The sequence below is a fragment of the Scleropages formosus genome, chromosome 3 (genome assembly GCF_900964775.1).
Source record: "Scleropages formosus chromosome 3, fSclFor1.1, whole genome shotgun sequence".
NCBI classification, from domain to species: Eukaryota; Metazoa; Chordata; class Actinopteri; order Osteoglossiformes; family Osteoglossidae; genus Scleropages; species Scleropages formosus.
Genome location: NC_041808.1, coordinates 13,073,953 through 13,090,432, shown reverse-complemented (window position 1 = coordinate 13,090,432; position 16,480 = coordinate 13,073,953). Strand labels below are relative to the sequence as shown.

Below are 16,480 nucleotides of genomic sequence, written 5' to 3'. Positions count from 1 at the left end.
AATTCTAAAAAAAAATATTTTTGCTAAAACGAAGGAAGTGTGACCAAACTACCTTCATATTCTCCATTGTAATGGTATGCCACATGCCTAACAGTAATATTTGGTAATAAATCAAATGATTATGTTAAGGATTCATAAGAAATGAAGTCCTGGGAATTATTACAGCAATCTCTCGAAATACAAAATTAATTAATTCCCAAAAAAAGTGTAGATCCCAAAATTTTTGATCATGAAAGCATATTTCCCAATTTTTCAAATGAGAAAAATAATGATAGATTTTCAGGCCATCCAAAAACCCCAAAATAAATGGGGTTTGTTACCCAAATGTTACCCAGACTAAAACACCTATATAACTACTCCCAGTACGTTTCAGAAATTACTTGAACTTCTCCTTATCCATTAGACAGAAACAGATATTCAATACTTTTATTGTTAAAAGAAACAAGTGCAGACATTTATTCATTCAGCTGATAGTTTTCTCCAAGGCACTTAAAATGTTAAGATACTTTACAATTATTTACCCATTTACACAGCTGGATAATTTTATGGGAGCAGTTTAGGGTGACTACCTTCCTCAAGGCTACTAGAGTGGGAGGTGAGATTCAAAGTTGCAACTTTTGGGTTCAAAGGCAGCAACTCTAACCACTACACCACCAGCCGCAAATTTTTAATAAATAAACAATTCAGTATAATAAACTATTACCTTACTCACAGAGTGAAAAGAAGAACAGTTTATTGTGAGCTGTGGATGGAGGAGAGTTGGCAGTCGTTCTTACAGTGCCACTGCACAAATGCATGAAAGCAAAGAGAACACAAGACAGGAAACCAGCACGAAACATCTGATGGTACACTAACACCAACTACAATACAGTACTGCACTTCTGCTTCACTTACACAATGTTCGACTTTCAAATTTTAGATGTGTGTCAGATCAATTTTGTTATATTGTTTTTTGCTCCAAATGTCGAAACTTGAGTATCAAAAGTTAAGGTTGTTATACCAACATTTCAGAATTTGCAAATTTCAGATTTGTACATTGAAGGGTGCCTGTATTTTAGTTAATAGTTTTTCTGGGATTCATAAAAATGGTGAAAGACAATGTTAACAATTTTATAGATAGATAGATAGGTCCTGGCTTTGATCATTTTGTGTCCTTTGTTTTACCAGGAAGTGACAATACCAAGCTGTCTCTAATGAGCAAGTACAAGGACAACATCATTGCTACTAGCCCTGTGGATGCAAATCACCAGCAGAACACCCTTCTCCCTCACAACACTACCAGCAGCCAGCGAAAACGCATCTCCAGCAAGACTCGTGGTGAGTCAGGGCTCTTTGAGGGACATGTCCACAGTTCAGAAGGGTCAAAGGTTATATGCTTTCCTTCAGTAGGGAAAGTCACAGAGCAGTAACTACAATTATTAACATTAGAAAGAAATTATATTTCATTATGCTGTTTTTTTCAGTTGAGCTGGTATAAATCCAGTTCCAATTATACTTTACATGTACTGTATTATACTATACATTTCTACTGTATATACTTTGCGCTCAAGCATGTTCCTCTTATACAGGCAAAGAAAATCTGATTTCAAAGTGAATCTGTAAAATTTTTATCCCTACATGCTTCTTTGGAATTGCTTTAATGCCATATAGAATTGCTTTATAAAGTATAATTCTTACGCTGAAATTTACAGTTCATATAGAGGGTCTTTTGACATAATTTTCCTGTCTCTTCTGCTCTTACTTCTCATCCAGCATGTATCTGTTTAATTTAACTTAATTTAATTCCAGCACACATCTGTTGTTTTATCCCTAATATTAATAATAATAATAATAATAATAATAATAATAATAAAAATGGCACAATAGTGTTGCGAGAAGTGCTGCTGTTTCACAGCATGTGGGAGGTGTGAGAGAATATGGATCTGATCCCTGCTCATTCTGTGTGGAGTTTGCATTTTGTCACTGTGTCTGCATGTATTTCCAGTAGCTGCTCTGGTTTCCTCCCAGAGTCCAAAGACATGCAGTTCACGTGGATTTGCATGAACACATCCAAGCTGTTTCCCCCTATAATAATAATAATAATAATAATAATAATAATAATAACAATACTACTAATAATAATAACCTAAGACCTTGATCTATGCCCTCTCTTCAAAGGTCTATTCAGTGAGTATAGTATTAATACTAGATGAAAGGTGTGAAATCCAAAGACCGGAATAATAATGATAATAATTTCAAGCAGTTGAACTGTCAAGGATATTACAGTATATGTATATGTTCCATTAGCCTTTTGCTTTACTTCAAAATCATATTTACAACATAATGCTGATGTTTATTAACAGAAGAAGGTTTGCATGTTAATGAAGTGTATAGAAGGCTAAAAGTATTAGTGCTTCATCTAGTTTATTCTTCTTGTCCTCTGTCTACTCTTGGAATAAGTGTTTTGTGTGTGATTTTTTTTTTTTTTTTTTTACCTTTTTGCTCTTCTTATTGAAGTCACATCTTCATGGTGGTTTATGTTTAGAAGTTTCTGCCATTTATGTTTAAAAGCTTTGGGAGAAAACATACAGTATTTTACTGTAAATCAAGTCCCCGCTTCTTAACTGAACATTGAAGATTGATTTTTTTCCCCCCCTTTTCCATATTCTTGCTCATTATTCTCCCGGCCTTGTAGGTTTTTACTTTTTTCATGACCTTGGAAGGAAATCTTTCTATATTCAACAGCAATGGCATTTTCTGCCATAATGAGAACTTAAATCAAAGCTGGCTGAGGGAGAAAGAGAGAAAAAAGAAACTACAGAGTGAAACCTATCTTTATAAATAATAGAATTTTTAGCAGGGAACAGTGTGGCCAGCTCCACACACCAGCGGCACTATTATTTGGTATTCCAAGTGGTAGTTGGCAAACCAGAAGATAAATGAGCTGATCAGTTTGGGACAAAAAAGTTAAAGATCCAATCTGTTTATTTATAATTCTATGGCAAAATAAAAGTAGGACCCGTCTGCAAGATGATCCATGGGCTCTGGCCTTTTATCCCCCCCCGTCTCTCAGCGTTTCACACAGCCCTGTGGTCTGACAGCCCCACGGCTCCTGTGAAATGGAGATTGCTACCTTTAGAATTAAACATATAAGATTAGCATATTTTTTCATATTAAATGAACTGGGTTTGTTTATTTGAAGCGCCAGGAGACAAAGCAAATGTGGGGGAAAAAAAAAACAACTATTGGAAAAACTCATTATTTTTTTTTTGTGATGATATACAACTTTGCAGTTTTGTTTCCTGAGTGCTTATTTTGTATCCCTGTTAAGTTCCTTCTGATGCACTGTTCAAACAATTATCACATGCTTTTTTGTGTGTCTTGCGTAAATACTTAAATGTTCAGTATCTGCAGTTGATGTTTACATGTTATTATAATTGTTGTGGTGATTATGATCATTATTATTGTTATTCCAACCATCCCTTATTGATGAACTGCTTGTCCACTGCAGGGTTGTGGTGGTTTGAAACCTGGTCTGAATGCTAGTCCATCAGAGGGCAATCAAACACACCGGCACACAATTACTCAAACATAAACATTCCAGAAGTATTGTTATCATTATTGTAATTATTCCTACGACTACCTGATACTACTACAGCCTAGCTGATATTTTGCCATTTTTTTCTGTACTGTACATCAGGCTACTTTCAGTTGACTTCTCTGTATTGCATTTTATTGAAAATAAAGGAGGTTGCTTACCACACCACTGGCAGAACAATATCACATGGCACTCGTGGGCAGAGCACAACACTGGAGGAGAGGATTCCATGCAGGTTCATTAGCGTGGCTGCTATCGTTGGGCCTTTTTTCCTAAAGGCAAGCAAGGTAAATGAGTCAATCACAGTCAGTATGCAAATAAGATTGTGCTCAAGTGAGTAGCTTGTAAATGGCCTGGTGCTGAATTTTTAAAGTTTTTTTTGGACTTTCCTACTCTCAAACTCAGTCAATAAGTTTGCCTTTTGAGGCTAGCCCTGATCATGTGCTGATGCAGGATCAATGACACCCACCACTGCATCTCATTCTGTGGTTCCTTTGAGGAATGGAACCAGACAGGTCCAACCGCAGTAAAGACAGTAAGGTGATGTCCTGTCAATGATTCATCCTTGGCAGCCACTATCACATCAGTCAGTGTCTATGTGGAGCGCACAAGACTTGATGCTTCTCAGCATGTCTTGAGTGCTTCGCATAGTGGGCCATATTGGCCACAAAAAAGGCGCTTCTTTAAAGGGGTTATGTAGCTCCACAGAAACACTGGTATTACTTCCAGGAACTTTTCGCTCTCCAGTAATTGCTGTTTATGGTGTGCCTTGTTTGTGCTCCGCACTGTCATAGACAAAAGTGAAACTCTGCAGCCCCTCCTGCACCCCGGTAGGAAGAAGAGGTGCAGAATGCTGTTGCATAGTGTGGCGCTGGAGGGGACGAGCACAATGGCAAGAAGAGATTTTTGGCAGAGTAGCAGCAGAAGCAGCAAGCACTGCATATGGAAATGATGTTGATGGGTACTGTTAAGCCTTCTGATATTTTATACAACATGGACAATTCTTGATGGGATATGTGGAAAGAGATTTTTTTAAGCTTACTAACAAAACATGATATGGGAATAGTTTTCTGAAATCTTCACCAAAAATTGTCTAGTGAGGTCTCGGTTCATCTTGATTTCTTACTCTTGTGATATGTTACTTATGCTCACCCAATTCAAGGCAAGGAAATGAGAGTAACATGATTTTGCTCAGAGCTGAAAAGACCCTCAAGCCAATAGCAGCCAGCATGCAAAAGCTGTTAAGTCTTCAGCACAGGTAGTCTGCTCCAGATTTCATTTATAGCACCCACTTATATCTGTTTAATGACATTAATAATTTTCTTGCTGTACTTAACTTATATTTCGAGGAATATTAACGCTGAAATCAACATTCACAGAATGAAAAGGCAGTGGGGCAGCAAAACATGAAGTGGCAGATGACAGTTGTAGTAAAGATTGTAACTGCTGGGGTTATTCATAATTTGTATTAAAGTTCTTCAAGAGCCTGCATTCCTGCTTTGAAGCACTGTAGCAAACCATAGAACGGGTGGCATATTGAGAGTGTTGTAGACGTATTTAAGCATATGAATGTGGATGTGACACTTTTTGACAAAGTAGCACAATGTATAAAATGTAAATGTGATTAAAAATGAAACACAATGTACAATTTCATGTGATAGTGGAATATACAATTTCATGTGTTAGTATAGTCGTTAAGTGCCCTTGCCTTGCAGTCAGATAGTCCAGGGTATGAATCCCTGCTCCAGCTGTAGTACCTTTGATCAAGGTGCACTGAATTGCTCCTGTGAATGAGAAAAACAGTGTAAAGATGATTATCTAACACCGTAAGCTGCTATGGACAGTGGCATCGTCTAATAAATAAGCAACAATATCGCACACATATTGTTAAACTGTTCACTTAAAAAGCACTTTCATTCAGAGCAGCTTGAAGTATTTCACGTGTTTATACACCTGAGTTTTTTAATAGCATGTACCTCTCTCAACTGTATTACAGCAGTAAAGTGGAGAGTAGCCTTCAGGTTACACATCAGTTATGCATTATTCAGCCCGCCACATGTATGTTTTATGACAATTTGGTGCGCTATTTTCAAATGATTTTCGTAAAACAGTTTACCAAAAAAGCCCTCCGGAAAGAGAACTTAAAACACCCATTTCATTATCTGTAAAATTATATTGTACTGCGGAAATAATACAAAAGAAAGAAGCAAGTTTTATTGTCTCCTTAATTATGTTAGTATGGCTTTGACAAGGTTGGAGTATGTTAATGTTGCCTGAATTGAGTAGAACATGGTAAAAAGATTTAATCCTTGCCTCGGCTGGATACTAACTTTATTGACAATGAGCGCCGCTGAATTAATTTAATTAATTCAATGTCACAAGACTCTCCTACCATGACAGTTTAGCTCCTGCATATTTAATGTTGATTTGTTTTTCGCACATCCCTGAGATATATTGCTTCATTCTTGGTGCTGTGCAACAATAAAATATGTTGAGACAAGTAATAACTATTTTTTTGTCCTCTCATAATCTGATCCATAAATAAAGAAATAATTTATTATTGCAGGTGTGATTCCATAAATAGACATACACACACACACATACTTGTATGTTGCTTCTTTCAAAGTTTCACACTTCTGATATCTAAATACATGGGTTCATTTGAGTGAATGTGCCAACTGCAAAAGACTATATTTTCAATCCTTTCCCTTCCTCAATATGGCTCATGACCTCTCGTTGTTATCCATGTCTCTCGCTCATCTCTCATGTGCTACACAGAGTAAATGGGCTCTTTGCCAGAGTACAGTATGACAAAGACTACTTGGATGTATCTTGTTGCTGTTCTGCCTATGATAAGACTCCTAAAGAAAACAGCCCTCTTTGAAGACTGTGGATGACTTCCCTCTATTTTCTTCTCTCCATCCCTCTCATTCCATTATTTGAGGAAAACCTGTGCCCATTTTTCATTAGAATTTTTTTTTTTAAAATAACACCCCATGTCTGGCAGGAAGCATATTCTCCTTGAAGCAGTTTTTTCCCCCCAAAACATTATAATGGGCGGTTAATATATATGTGAGTGCAAATACAAAGACTTATAGCACTTACAGCATATTTGTAATTTGTATGCTATGAAAAGCTGAAGTGTTGCATTGAATTTATTTTTACAGCAAGAATATTCCTTTCTGCAAAGATAGAACAATTTTTCAGCACCAGAAGTGTAGTCTCTCTTTTTCTCTGTTTTTACTACTTCATCATATGACCTCTTCCATGTTGGAGATTAAAGAAGAACATACATGTTTTGTGACCTGTGTGCACCTAAGGCTAAGTTTTAGGTTTTTGTCTGATAGCTGATGGAAGGGTATATCTTGGCTTATGCCTGGAATATAGATATTGAGCATCAACACCTAACAGCCACCGTTTGATCATCAAGAAGGAGATGGCCTTGTTTGGCTTATTGCCTGATACCTACCCACTGGTGGTCCACACTTGGTGTTTGCTGTTTGACTACATACCTCTCTCATCATCTTTTCCATCTGTAGTTCACAAACTCATCATTTTGTCCCTTTGTTGTGAAAAAAGCAGTTGTGAAAATTGTTTGCCATGATAGTCGTGAAATGTGTTGACTAAAACGTCAACAACATCAGGATTTTTCTTTAAAAAAATGTAGGTGTTTAAGACTACATTGGTTATATAAAATGGAAAGGGGTCCCTTTCCACTTCACCCAAACATTTTTTTGATGGGGAGTGTTTTTTTGTGAATTCTGCAGCGGGTTCGGCCTTCCTGAACCCAGATGGGGACTCGGGGACAGAGGCTGACAGCGAACCCCAGCTGACCTTTTACACTGACCCCAATCGCAGCAGGCGCCGCAGCCGAGGTATGCGAAACGGTAAACACCAACGTCGTGTGGGACGCTGGGGGTAGGGAGCTATCACACATCATGTGATCCTCAGTCGTACTGAATGAGCAATATGGACATGAAACTGAAACTGAATGTTCATATTACCTGCTGTATTTTTACTGCACTGGAGGGAATGAAAAAATAATAAACAGAAAAAGTGTTTAGAGACTCTGGAAATGGGAAATCTATGAAGCGAGCACAACCTCTGTTGACACCTTTACGCTTTTGACACCTGTTTGTTTCTTCTCTCTCTGACTGTATTGAAAGATGCCCAAAGCACAAGCCTTCATTTTTGTGATACTGAAGTTGACATCGATGGTCTTACAAGGAGCACATTCCTAGGAACCATCTGTACTCCTTCCTGCTTCTGTGTTGGCCTAATTATAATGTAGATGTGTCTTTAAGTGGTGTTGGTTAAAAAAACTTTGCAACAAAATACACACACACACAGAGTGCATGAGACTTTAATGGTAATGCAGACAGAGAGCCATTCCTTTACAGGTAGCCATGTGTGCTTCTGGAGAACCTTCATTCGGTTGCAGAAGTCTGAGAAAATGCAAAGCAACAATCCTAGTAACACCCTTAATTAGAAAATGAGTAAAGAATAAATATTAAATAATGAGCACTGCTAGGAACTTGAGGGGGGCACGGTGGCGCAGTGGGTTGGACCACAGTCCTGCTCTCCAGTGGGTCTGGGGTTCAAGTCCTGCTTGGGGTGCCTTGCGATGGACTGGCGTCCCGTCCTGGGTGTGTCCCCTCCCCCTCTGGCCTTACGCCCTGTGTTGCCAGGTAGGCTCTGGCTCCCCGCGACCCTGTATGGGACAAGCGGTTCAGAGAATGTGTGTGTGTGTGTGTGTGCCAGGAACTTACATGTGCGAACTGGATGAGAAGGAAACATGTTGATATGCACAGGTATAAAGAAATGTTTATGCACGTGTTAGACATTTAGAAGTAGGTCTTTTTAATATGTTACACACATTTGGCAAGCTTAAAAAATGCAGAATGTAATTATATCATTATTTTTTTTTGACATGCATAGCTGTTTAAAGTGAAAACTTTCACACCTAGAATTTGCTAAAAATAAGAGAGGATAACATGTGACAGTAATATTCTTCTTCTTCTTCTTCTTCTTCTTCTTCTTATTATTATTATTATTATTATTATCTTTTTTAAAGGATTCATTATCTTTTTGTTTTAACCATAGTGATGTATATTATATTTTGGATTGAAACGTGTTCAGAACTCATGAAAGAACACTGCATCTATGAATATGAGCTGACAGTCTCAAGATCTCCCTTTGTTCTATATTTTAATTCTCTTTCACCTGATGTTAGAATCAGGATGTTAAATCAACTGCTGTTGATTTAAACGTTCAAAAAGAAAACCATTTATTTCCTTGGTTGGTGAAAGTCACAAATCCACTAAATGTTTTGTTGGCTGCTGGCTAATTCACCCAACATGTGCCAGTTAAGTGCCCTGTAACCCCTCAACTGAAAAGTGCATGAAAAAACTCAGCTCATGATGGAATGAGTGTAAAGCTGCTGTTTAATTATACAAGTAATATTTTGATAGTGTTCAGAAATTTGCTGTGATTTTTTTTTTTTTCCCCCAAATCAATAAAGAACTAAGTGATCTAAATTCCAACCTTGTTTATAACTTTTTTTGACAAGTTTGCCAGTATAATCCTTTTGTTGAACAAGGCTGGGAGGTATCTATTTGCACTTAATGAATTGCTCTGCAGCATGAAGCATTTGTGGTGATATTCTGTTATTGTACACAACTAAATATTTAAACAACAGCTCTCTGCCAGATGGTGAACATGCCGTATTGCTGGCTCAATAAACATTTGCATTACAGAAAATAAACAAGATTACAAAAAGCAGCAATCTGACCCCAGAGATAAGTATCTGTGATAAATTTAGATAATGCTTCTCTACATGCTAATTAATTTGTTCTATAAAAATGCTGTGCCATTGCAACACCTTGACTAACTTTTCAGGGACATTTATTGATGTCATAAATCTACCTTTAAGCAACACTTGTCATCAAATTAAAGGAGATTAAATCATCTCAACCAAATTAGAGGATGGGGGACACCACTGGGACTACGATGGGAAATGGGAGAGTCTTTCTAATGGACAAGTTTCTGGCTCCGTTCTCTTTATCTGGACATCTGAAAGTGTGTTTGTATGCAAGTGCGTATGTGTATTTGTGTGGTCAAAAAGAAAAAAAGCATAAAATGGTGACTCACCTGGTGTATACCGCCTTCCATTTTTGTATTTTACTTTCTCGGCTCGTATAGAGGAGTGTTTGAAAGCCAAATGCTTGCATTTTACCATCTCAGAGGCCTGGAGAACTCCTGCTCCCAGAGGTCCCCGATACAGACACCCCTTTTATGACCATTTTATGAGCTCCAGTGACAATTTATTTTGGGTTCTGATTCTTCCTGCCGCAGCGTGCGGTTGCAGTATCTCTTTTATATGTTCTTTCCTCTCACTTTTCCCCAACAGGCTCTCCAAGAAGCCCCATCAATAAGACTACCCTGACTTTGATCAGTGTTGTCAGCTGTGTGGTTGGCCTTGTGTACTCCTCACACCTCTCCTGCGGCCTCAATGTACGGGTCATTCTCCATGTCCCGGAGCACCTCATTGCTGATGGTAAGACATGCCCAGAACAGCCCTTCCTCAACCCTGCCTCAGGCCTTTGAGGGGGTTCCCACCTCCACCCTCACCCTCCTACCTCACATCATTTCACAGTCGAGCTCTCAACATCTCAGAACAAATAGCTGACTAGTGTCGAGAATGTGGTGAGGCTGTTAGCGCTGCTTCGAGATGAATTTCAGCACAGCCCCATCTGACGAGTATAGGCCTTTGTTGCTAGTCAGGATTTTTCACACCACTCTAGCCAGTATCCAGGTGCAGCCTGATGACAATCATTGATATAATTTACACCGTTTCCACTTTGACATGGAGTACTGAATGGTACTACTGCAAGGACCTGAGTGTGAGGCAAATTTAATATTGCAGGATTAGTAACTGAGAAAGGAGAGGTGGAAGATATGGAAAAGTGTCCTCTTGCATACTTACAAGAGCTACATATTAAAACAGCTTTACTAATGCACCTCATAAGTGGTTTTATCTTCTTAGACTAAACTGAGTGGCACGATAATTAAATACTGTATGTACATATAAAATAAATCAGAGCGCTGGTATTATTTCTTAAATACTTGTACACTTTGTTTCAAGTCAGGCATACAATAAGTAAACCATTCAGTAGAGGCACCTGCAGCATTATGGAAAAACACACAAAGAAGAATGTCACATGGTGCTCCAGCATGCTTTACAAAATAAAGATGTTTAAAGCATAATGGTGCCTCCTCATTGCAACATGCTGAAAAACCGGAGGAGGAAACTGCGGCCAATTTGTGCTCACTGGTTCCCTCCCCAGGGTCCAGGTTCATCTTGCTGCACGGCAGCCAGCTGGATGCCAGTGACTGGCTGAACCCTGCACAAGTCCTGCTGTTCTACCAGCAGAATGCCAGTGGACCGTGGGTCAGCGAGCTGTGTGGCCGCCGTCTGCTGGATCCCTGTGAGCATCAGTGTGATCCTGAGACAGGTATGAATTTCCAGCAGCCCGTTTTTTAACACTGCACTCCGGCGCATCCTGCTATAAGAGTAAAGTAATGAGTAATAATCAGTCAAGTGTGTTACTTGTGGGATTAAAGAGATTCATTAGGGGTCTATTTACCGATGTAATCGGTCATTTTCTACAGAAAATATTTTTATTTATTTTAAACGCTGATGGGTAAAGATATAGAAGCAGATGTCGTGGTTAAGGAGACATACTTGACCTCAAATGATGAATGGGCTTTCTGTAATACCTTAGAAAATTTGTTTAATCTGAGCTGCTTCCATAAAATACCAACATTTATAAAATAATAAAATTGTAAATGTATCAAAAATAAAAAATAGAATAACTGATATTCTAACTGATTTATAACTCATAAAAATGAGAGATTACTTTCGAAACAAAAAGCTCAACATTGCATAGTACTGATAATCCTGGTATATTCAACATAAGATGTATTGCAAATGCTGTTCTCGTCTACAAAGGACATTCACAGTAAGTAGCTAAACAAATTGGTTATATCACTTTCACGAATTGCCTCTGTTGCTACGACAACAACAACAATAATAAGTGACTTGATTGTGCAATTGTGTACAAGTTTCAGATCAGCTTAGTCTTTATGGAGTTAACGTGTTTTTCCGATGTTCGTCTGTGTCTGAGGTCAATTGGTGACTGTAAATTGCCTTTACTGTGTGAATGTGTGAGCGGATGAGCACGTGTATCAGTGTGAGTGCCCTGTGATGAGCTGTGTTACCCTGCCTACCCTGGCAGCCTGTACTTCTGGGATAGGCTCAACCCTGCCTAGGACAAATGGCTATAGAGTGTGATTATTATTATTATTATTGGGGAAGGTTTGGGTGGCGCCTCACTGTGTGGCAGGTCTGGGGTTCGAGTTCTGCTTGTGGTGCAAGGCGGCTCCGTGTTTCTCTCCTATGTGTGCCTCCCCCAACATGTGGAAGAAAGACCTGGCAACCCAATTCTGTTCCTCCCTTGCCTTGAGAACCACACGGGTGGTCGCTATGAGTCAGGTTTGATTCGGTGGTACCGACAATTATTATAATAATAATAACAATAATAACAATAATAGCAATATAGCGTCACTACATAAGCCAACATAAGATGAACACAAAATCGTAATAAAAAAGAAAAGGCTCTCCTCAAGCCAAGCCACCAGAACCTTCAGTAACTCCAGCAGCTTCAGGAGGCCAGCCTTGTTCGCAATGATATGCTACTTCAGGATGCTGCATAAATTATAGATCCCATTGCCTACTCAATGCAAGAAAGTCAAATAGAGCCGACAGAAGTGGATGCATTGAGTGTGTATGTCTGCTGGAGAGTCTTTCTGTTTTCCAGATTTTTCACTCGGCTAGTTTGCGCTGAAGGCACTCATGTGTAGCCCTCCCCAGTGTACTGCAAGATGTGCCTGCACCTTCCATTTCGAGCCCCGCTGCACTCAGCCTGCACCTGGCATTCTAACTCTGGGTTTCTCTCACCCTGCCATTGTCTGCAGAACCAGGCTGACAGTTCCGGCTCTGTGGCAGCTCTGCTCTTGCTCCCTTTTTGTGCTACATTTGAAAATTAAATTAGTTCCTTCATATGTTTTTCCACAAAGTAAAAATTATGTAATTGAATGAAGGATGTACTGAAAGCAGCGTAGCTGACAAGGCCATGTATTCAAAATGTGATGAACGTGCACCTTTTTTTTTTTTTTCATAATTGCAGCAGCCTTTTCAAAAAACATAATCACCTAATGGGCGTCAGCGACCTTAAACTTTTGCTTCATCAGCGAATCGTAATATTCCAATCTCCACCAGATTTTATCCACCTGTCTCTTTGAGTTTTCGCTGGGTTTTGAGTGGACGGATGACCTGCTTGTAGTCATTACTGTGGGGTGAGAGGAGAGGAGACTCCATCTCTCCATCCATTTTCAGTTACAGCTTATCTAGTGATCAGGAGCCGGCCTGGGAAACGTGGAGAACTCATATGCACACAAGTGCTCATGCAGTTGTACACTTGGCAAATTACAGCCACCAGTTCAGCTGAACAGCTTGTCTTTGGAACGTGCGCGGAAACCAAAGTACCCGGAGCAAGTCAGCGAAAACATGTGGAGAACATGTAAGTTCCACAGTTACATTTGAAGTCAAAACACTGAAGCTGAGCGATGGCAACGCAACCTTCCGAGCCTGGTGCTGCCAAGAGGGGATTAATTGTAATTAATATAATAATGCGGTTTTTACCTGAGTATTTCAAAGTAAGCAGACTTCAGAAATTATTACTAAATTGGGCCTCTGCAGTGGCATAATTGCCTTTTGCAGTCAAAGAAGCCTATGTCTTCTGTGTGTTCTCAACAATGGAGGAAGGGGGAGTAACTGATATGCTTAAAAAATATCTTTAAAAATTGCTCTACAGATGTGTTGAAGAATTGCTGCACTGTGTTGTTTAATTTTCATAAACATGCAGATTGTGATAAACTAGTTGAATTTATTTATTTAGCAGATGCTTTTCTCCAAAGTGACTTCCAATGAACTCTATGTAGTGTTATCAGCCCACACACCTTATTCACCAAGGTGACTTATACTGCTAGATACACTACTTACCCATACATCTGTGGAACACACTCTCTCTTTCATGCTCTCACACACTGTGGGGGAACCTGAACAGCATGTCTTTGGACTGTAGGAGGAAAGCAGAGCACCCCCATGCAGACATGGGGAGAGCATGCAAACTCTACACAGACTGAGCAGGGATTGAACCCATGTCTTCTCACACCACCTAAGCACTGTGAGACAGTAGCACTACTCGGTGTGCTGCCCCAGTTATTTACATGCAGTCCAAAGATCTAAGCAGATCTGACTATAAAGGTTGGCAAACAAAAACAACAAGATTGGAAGACTTGATACATCGTTGACTTGCATGTCCAGGGCAAGTATTGATTTCAGAGTTCAAAAGCACAAGAGGCAAGCAGTCATGGTTATTTTGCCCTGACTTTGAGCTTCTCTAAAATTTAAATGAGATCCTAAGAAAACATTCAACTCTTTAATTATTGTAACATAGTTTTTTTTTTTTTTTTTTTAAATTGAGTTTTTTATAGAGTAATAAGCACACTGGGATAAATTGCACAAGGATGTTCACTGAGCATAATATTGGAGCTGTTACAGAACAATCTGTCTCTGCCGTAAGTTATTAGAGCATTACTGACAGCAACGCCGGTCATTGATATTATTGATAACGTCTATTAGAGTAATTGCTGCTGTTCAGGCTAGCGGTGATTTATATACCAGTAATTAAGCTGTTAATTAGTAAACCTGTTGTGTAGTCCAGAGACACATTTGAAAAGCTTCACATATCAACACAGCCATGGCACAACTCTGAAGCAGTCCTACATAACCAGTACATTCTTAATGTTGTCTGTGCAGCATGATTTCGGTATCAACTACTTTTAGCCGTCATCTCTTAAGACACATTACTTTGAGTGACTAGGGAATATCAGAATAGTACAATAAGACAGCGAGATGGTTCCAGAACCATAAAAAGAAACTAAGCGCTCTTAATCAAATTGTAATGTGTCAGGCTCAAATACCAACAGTTCTTCAGTCTGCGTGTTTATTGTTTGTCCACACTAATGTCTCTTAATTGTGGTGGTTCATCATCAACTCTAATTATGCCAAAGCAAACCTTTTTCTAGAGAGTCAACCCATTTATGGCTTAGATTTGGAAAAGTAGGTAGTTTTTTCAAAGCTCCTTTAAACTAAACTAAAGAACATGGATTCTGTCTTCAGCAGACCACTCTGAATACAGCATGGAATAAAGTGCAAAATTACTAGTGCACTACAACAGTATTTGGAGGGGGTGCAGTGGTGCAGCAGGTTTGACTGGGTCCTGCTCTCCAGTGGGTCTGGGGTTCAAGTCCTGCTTGGGGTGCCTTGCAATGGACTGGCGTCCTGTCCGGGGTGTGTCCCCTCCCCCCTCCTAGCTCCGGTTCGCCGCAACCCCGCTTGGGACAAGCGGTTTCACACAATGTGTGTGTATATCTGTGAGCCTGGTATTTGTATGGTATCTTACTATGCAAGGAGAAGTTGTCAGAACTTTTTGATCAATGCTGTAAGTAAAACACACTGAAGAAGAAAAAGCAGCAGTAGCAGCAGAAAAATAGAACCTATAGAAGAAATAAAGTTTATACATTTCAGGCTTGGGTGGCATGGTGGTGCAATGGGTAGTGCTGTTGCTTTGGAGTATCTGACCTGTTTAGGCATATGTTCAAATGTCACTCAGTTCATGGCGTTTGCATTTTCTTTCCCTGTTCGTGTGGGTTTCCTCCAACCATCCAAAGACGTGTTTCGGATGAACTGGTGAATCTGAATAGTCGTTAGTGTATGAGTTTGTGTGGTCACCCTCTGGTTGACTGTATTGGAGGCTTAGGGAACGCAAACTGACCTGCGTTACCTTGGGTGGGTGAGATCGCTCGGGTAAGGAATAAGGTGAAGACCACTCTCCTCCAAGCATGTTATGTTGCACAGTGAGTTAGTAGTTGGTTATTAGGGGAGGTCTACATCTATGTTCCCACATTGGCGTGGGAACCAGAGACAAGGGTTAACAAATGCAAAAAAAAAGAAAATAATATTCACAATTTCAATAATTTAATATTTTCTGCAATACTTATGGCTGTAGTTGATCATTTGATTCAATGTACTGTTACAATAATACTTTGAGGCATTTTTGTTGAATAAAAATTTAAGTTTAAACTAATATTTGATTCAGAATCCAAATTGAATAAAGAGAGGAACAATTGCAGTTGTTCTGTAACAATGTATGAAGTGTGTGTGTAATTGCAATCCATTCTGTAACCTTTTCACAGATTCTCAGGCACTCACATTTGAAAGCTTATCATAAAGCTGAAAACAATGATACAGGGAAAATGGGTATAATTTATGATTGGTTTTTCAGTTTTGCAGTAGGAAAAGGTATTGACACACCACAGCATTGCATATTATCATCCTTGACATTTTGATATTTAATATTTGTTTTTTTTTTAACGTGTTTTTTTATTTTTTTTTTTATTTTTTAAATCCAGTGGTCTCTTTGAAAGGTTTTGCAGCTTTTGTGACAAAGTGGAAAATAATATTTGCTCATCCCCTGCTCCGTAACCAGAACTAATTTTATTTGTGCTTGGTGGACGTGCTCTCATAATTTGTTTTTAATGCACATTTTAAAACAATTCATAACAGTGACTGAGATACAAGGCTGCCACTGAGAAGTGGGAAACGGTTTAGAATGCAACTTTAAGGAATCTTTCTCTTCCAGTAAATTTGTGTTTTTCATTTGAATAAATCACACATTAAATCCTTAGTGATTTCCATCATTTGCATTAGGAAATTAA

At 39.0% G+C, this 16,480-nt stretch overlaps 1 protein-coding gene across 3 annotated transcripts in view; it reads left to right on the top strand.

Moving 5' to 3' along the window:
• Positions 1 to 16,480, top strand: part of astn1 (astrotactin 1) — a 281,101-nt gene that overhangs the window by 85,820 nt on the left and 178,801 nt on the right. The window contains exons 4-7 of one of the 3 annotated variants that reach the window (XM_029250460.1): positions 1,168 to 1,317; positions 7,345 to 7,452; positions 9,987 to 10,133; positions 10,924 to 11,091. In XM_029250460.1, coding sequence (XP_029106293.1) covers positions 1,168 to 1,317; positions 7,345 to 7,452; positions 9,987 to 10,133; positions 10,924 to 11,091 — 573 coding nt within the window. Of the gene's footprint in view, positions 1 to 1,167; positions 1,318 to 7,344; positions 7,465 to 9,986; positions 10,134 to 10,923; positions 11,092 to 16,480 lie in introns of all 3 variants that reach the window. The other 2 variants (XM_029250459.1, XM_029250461.1) reach the window with 2 other exon arrangements.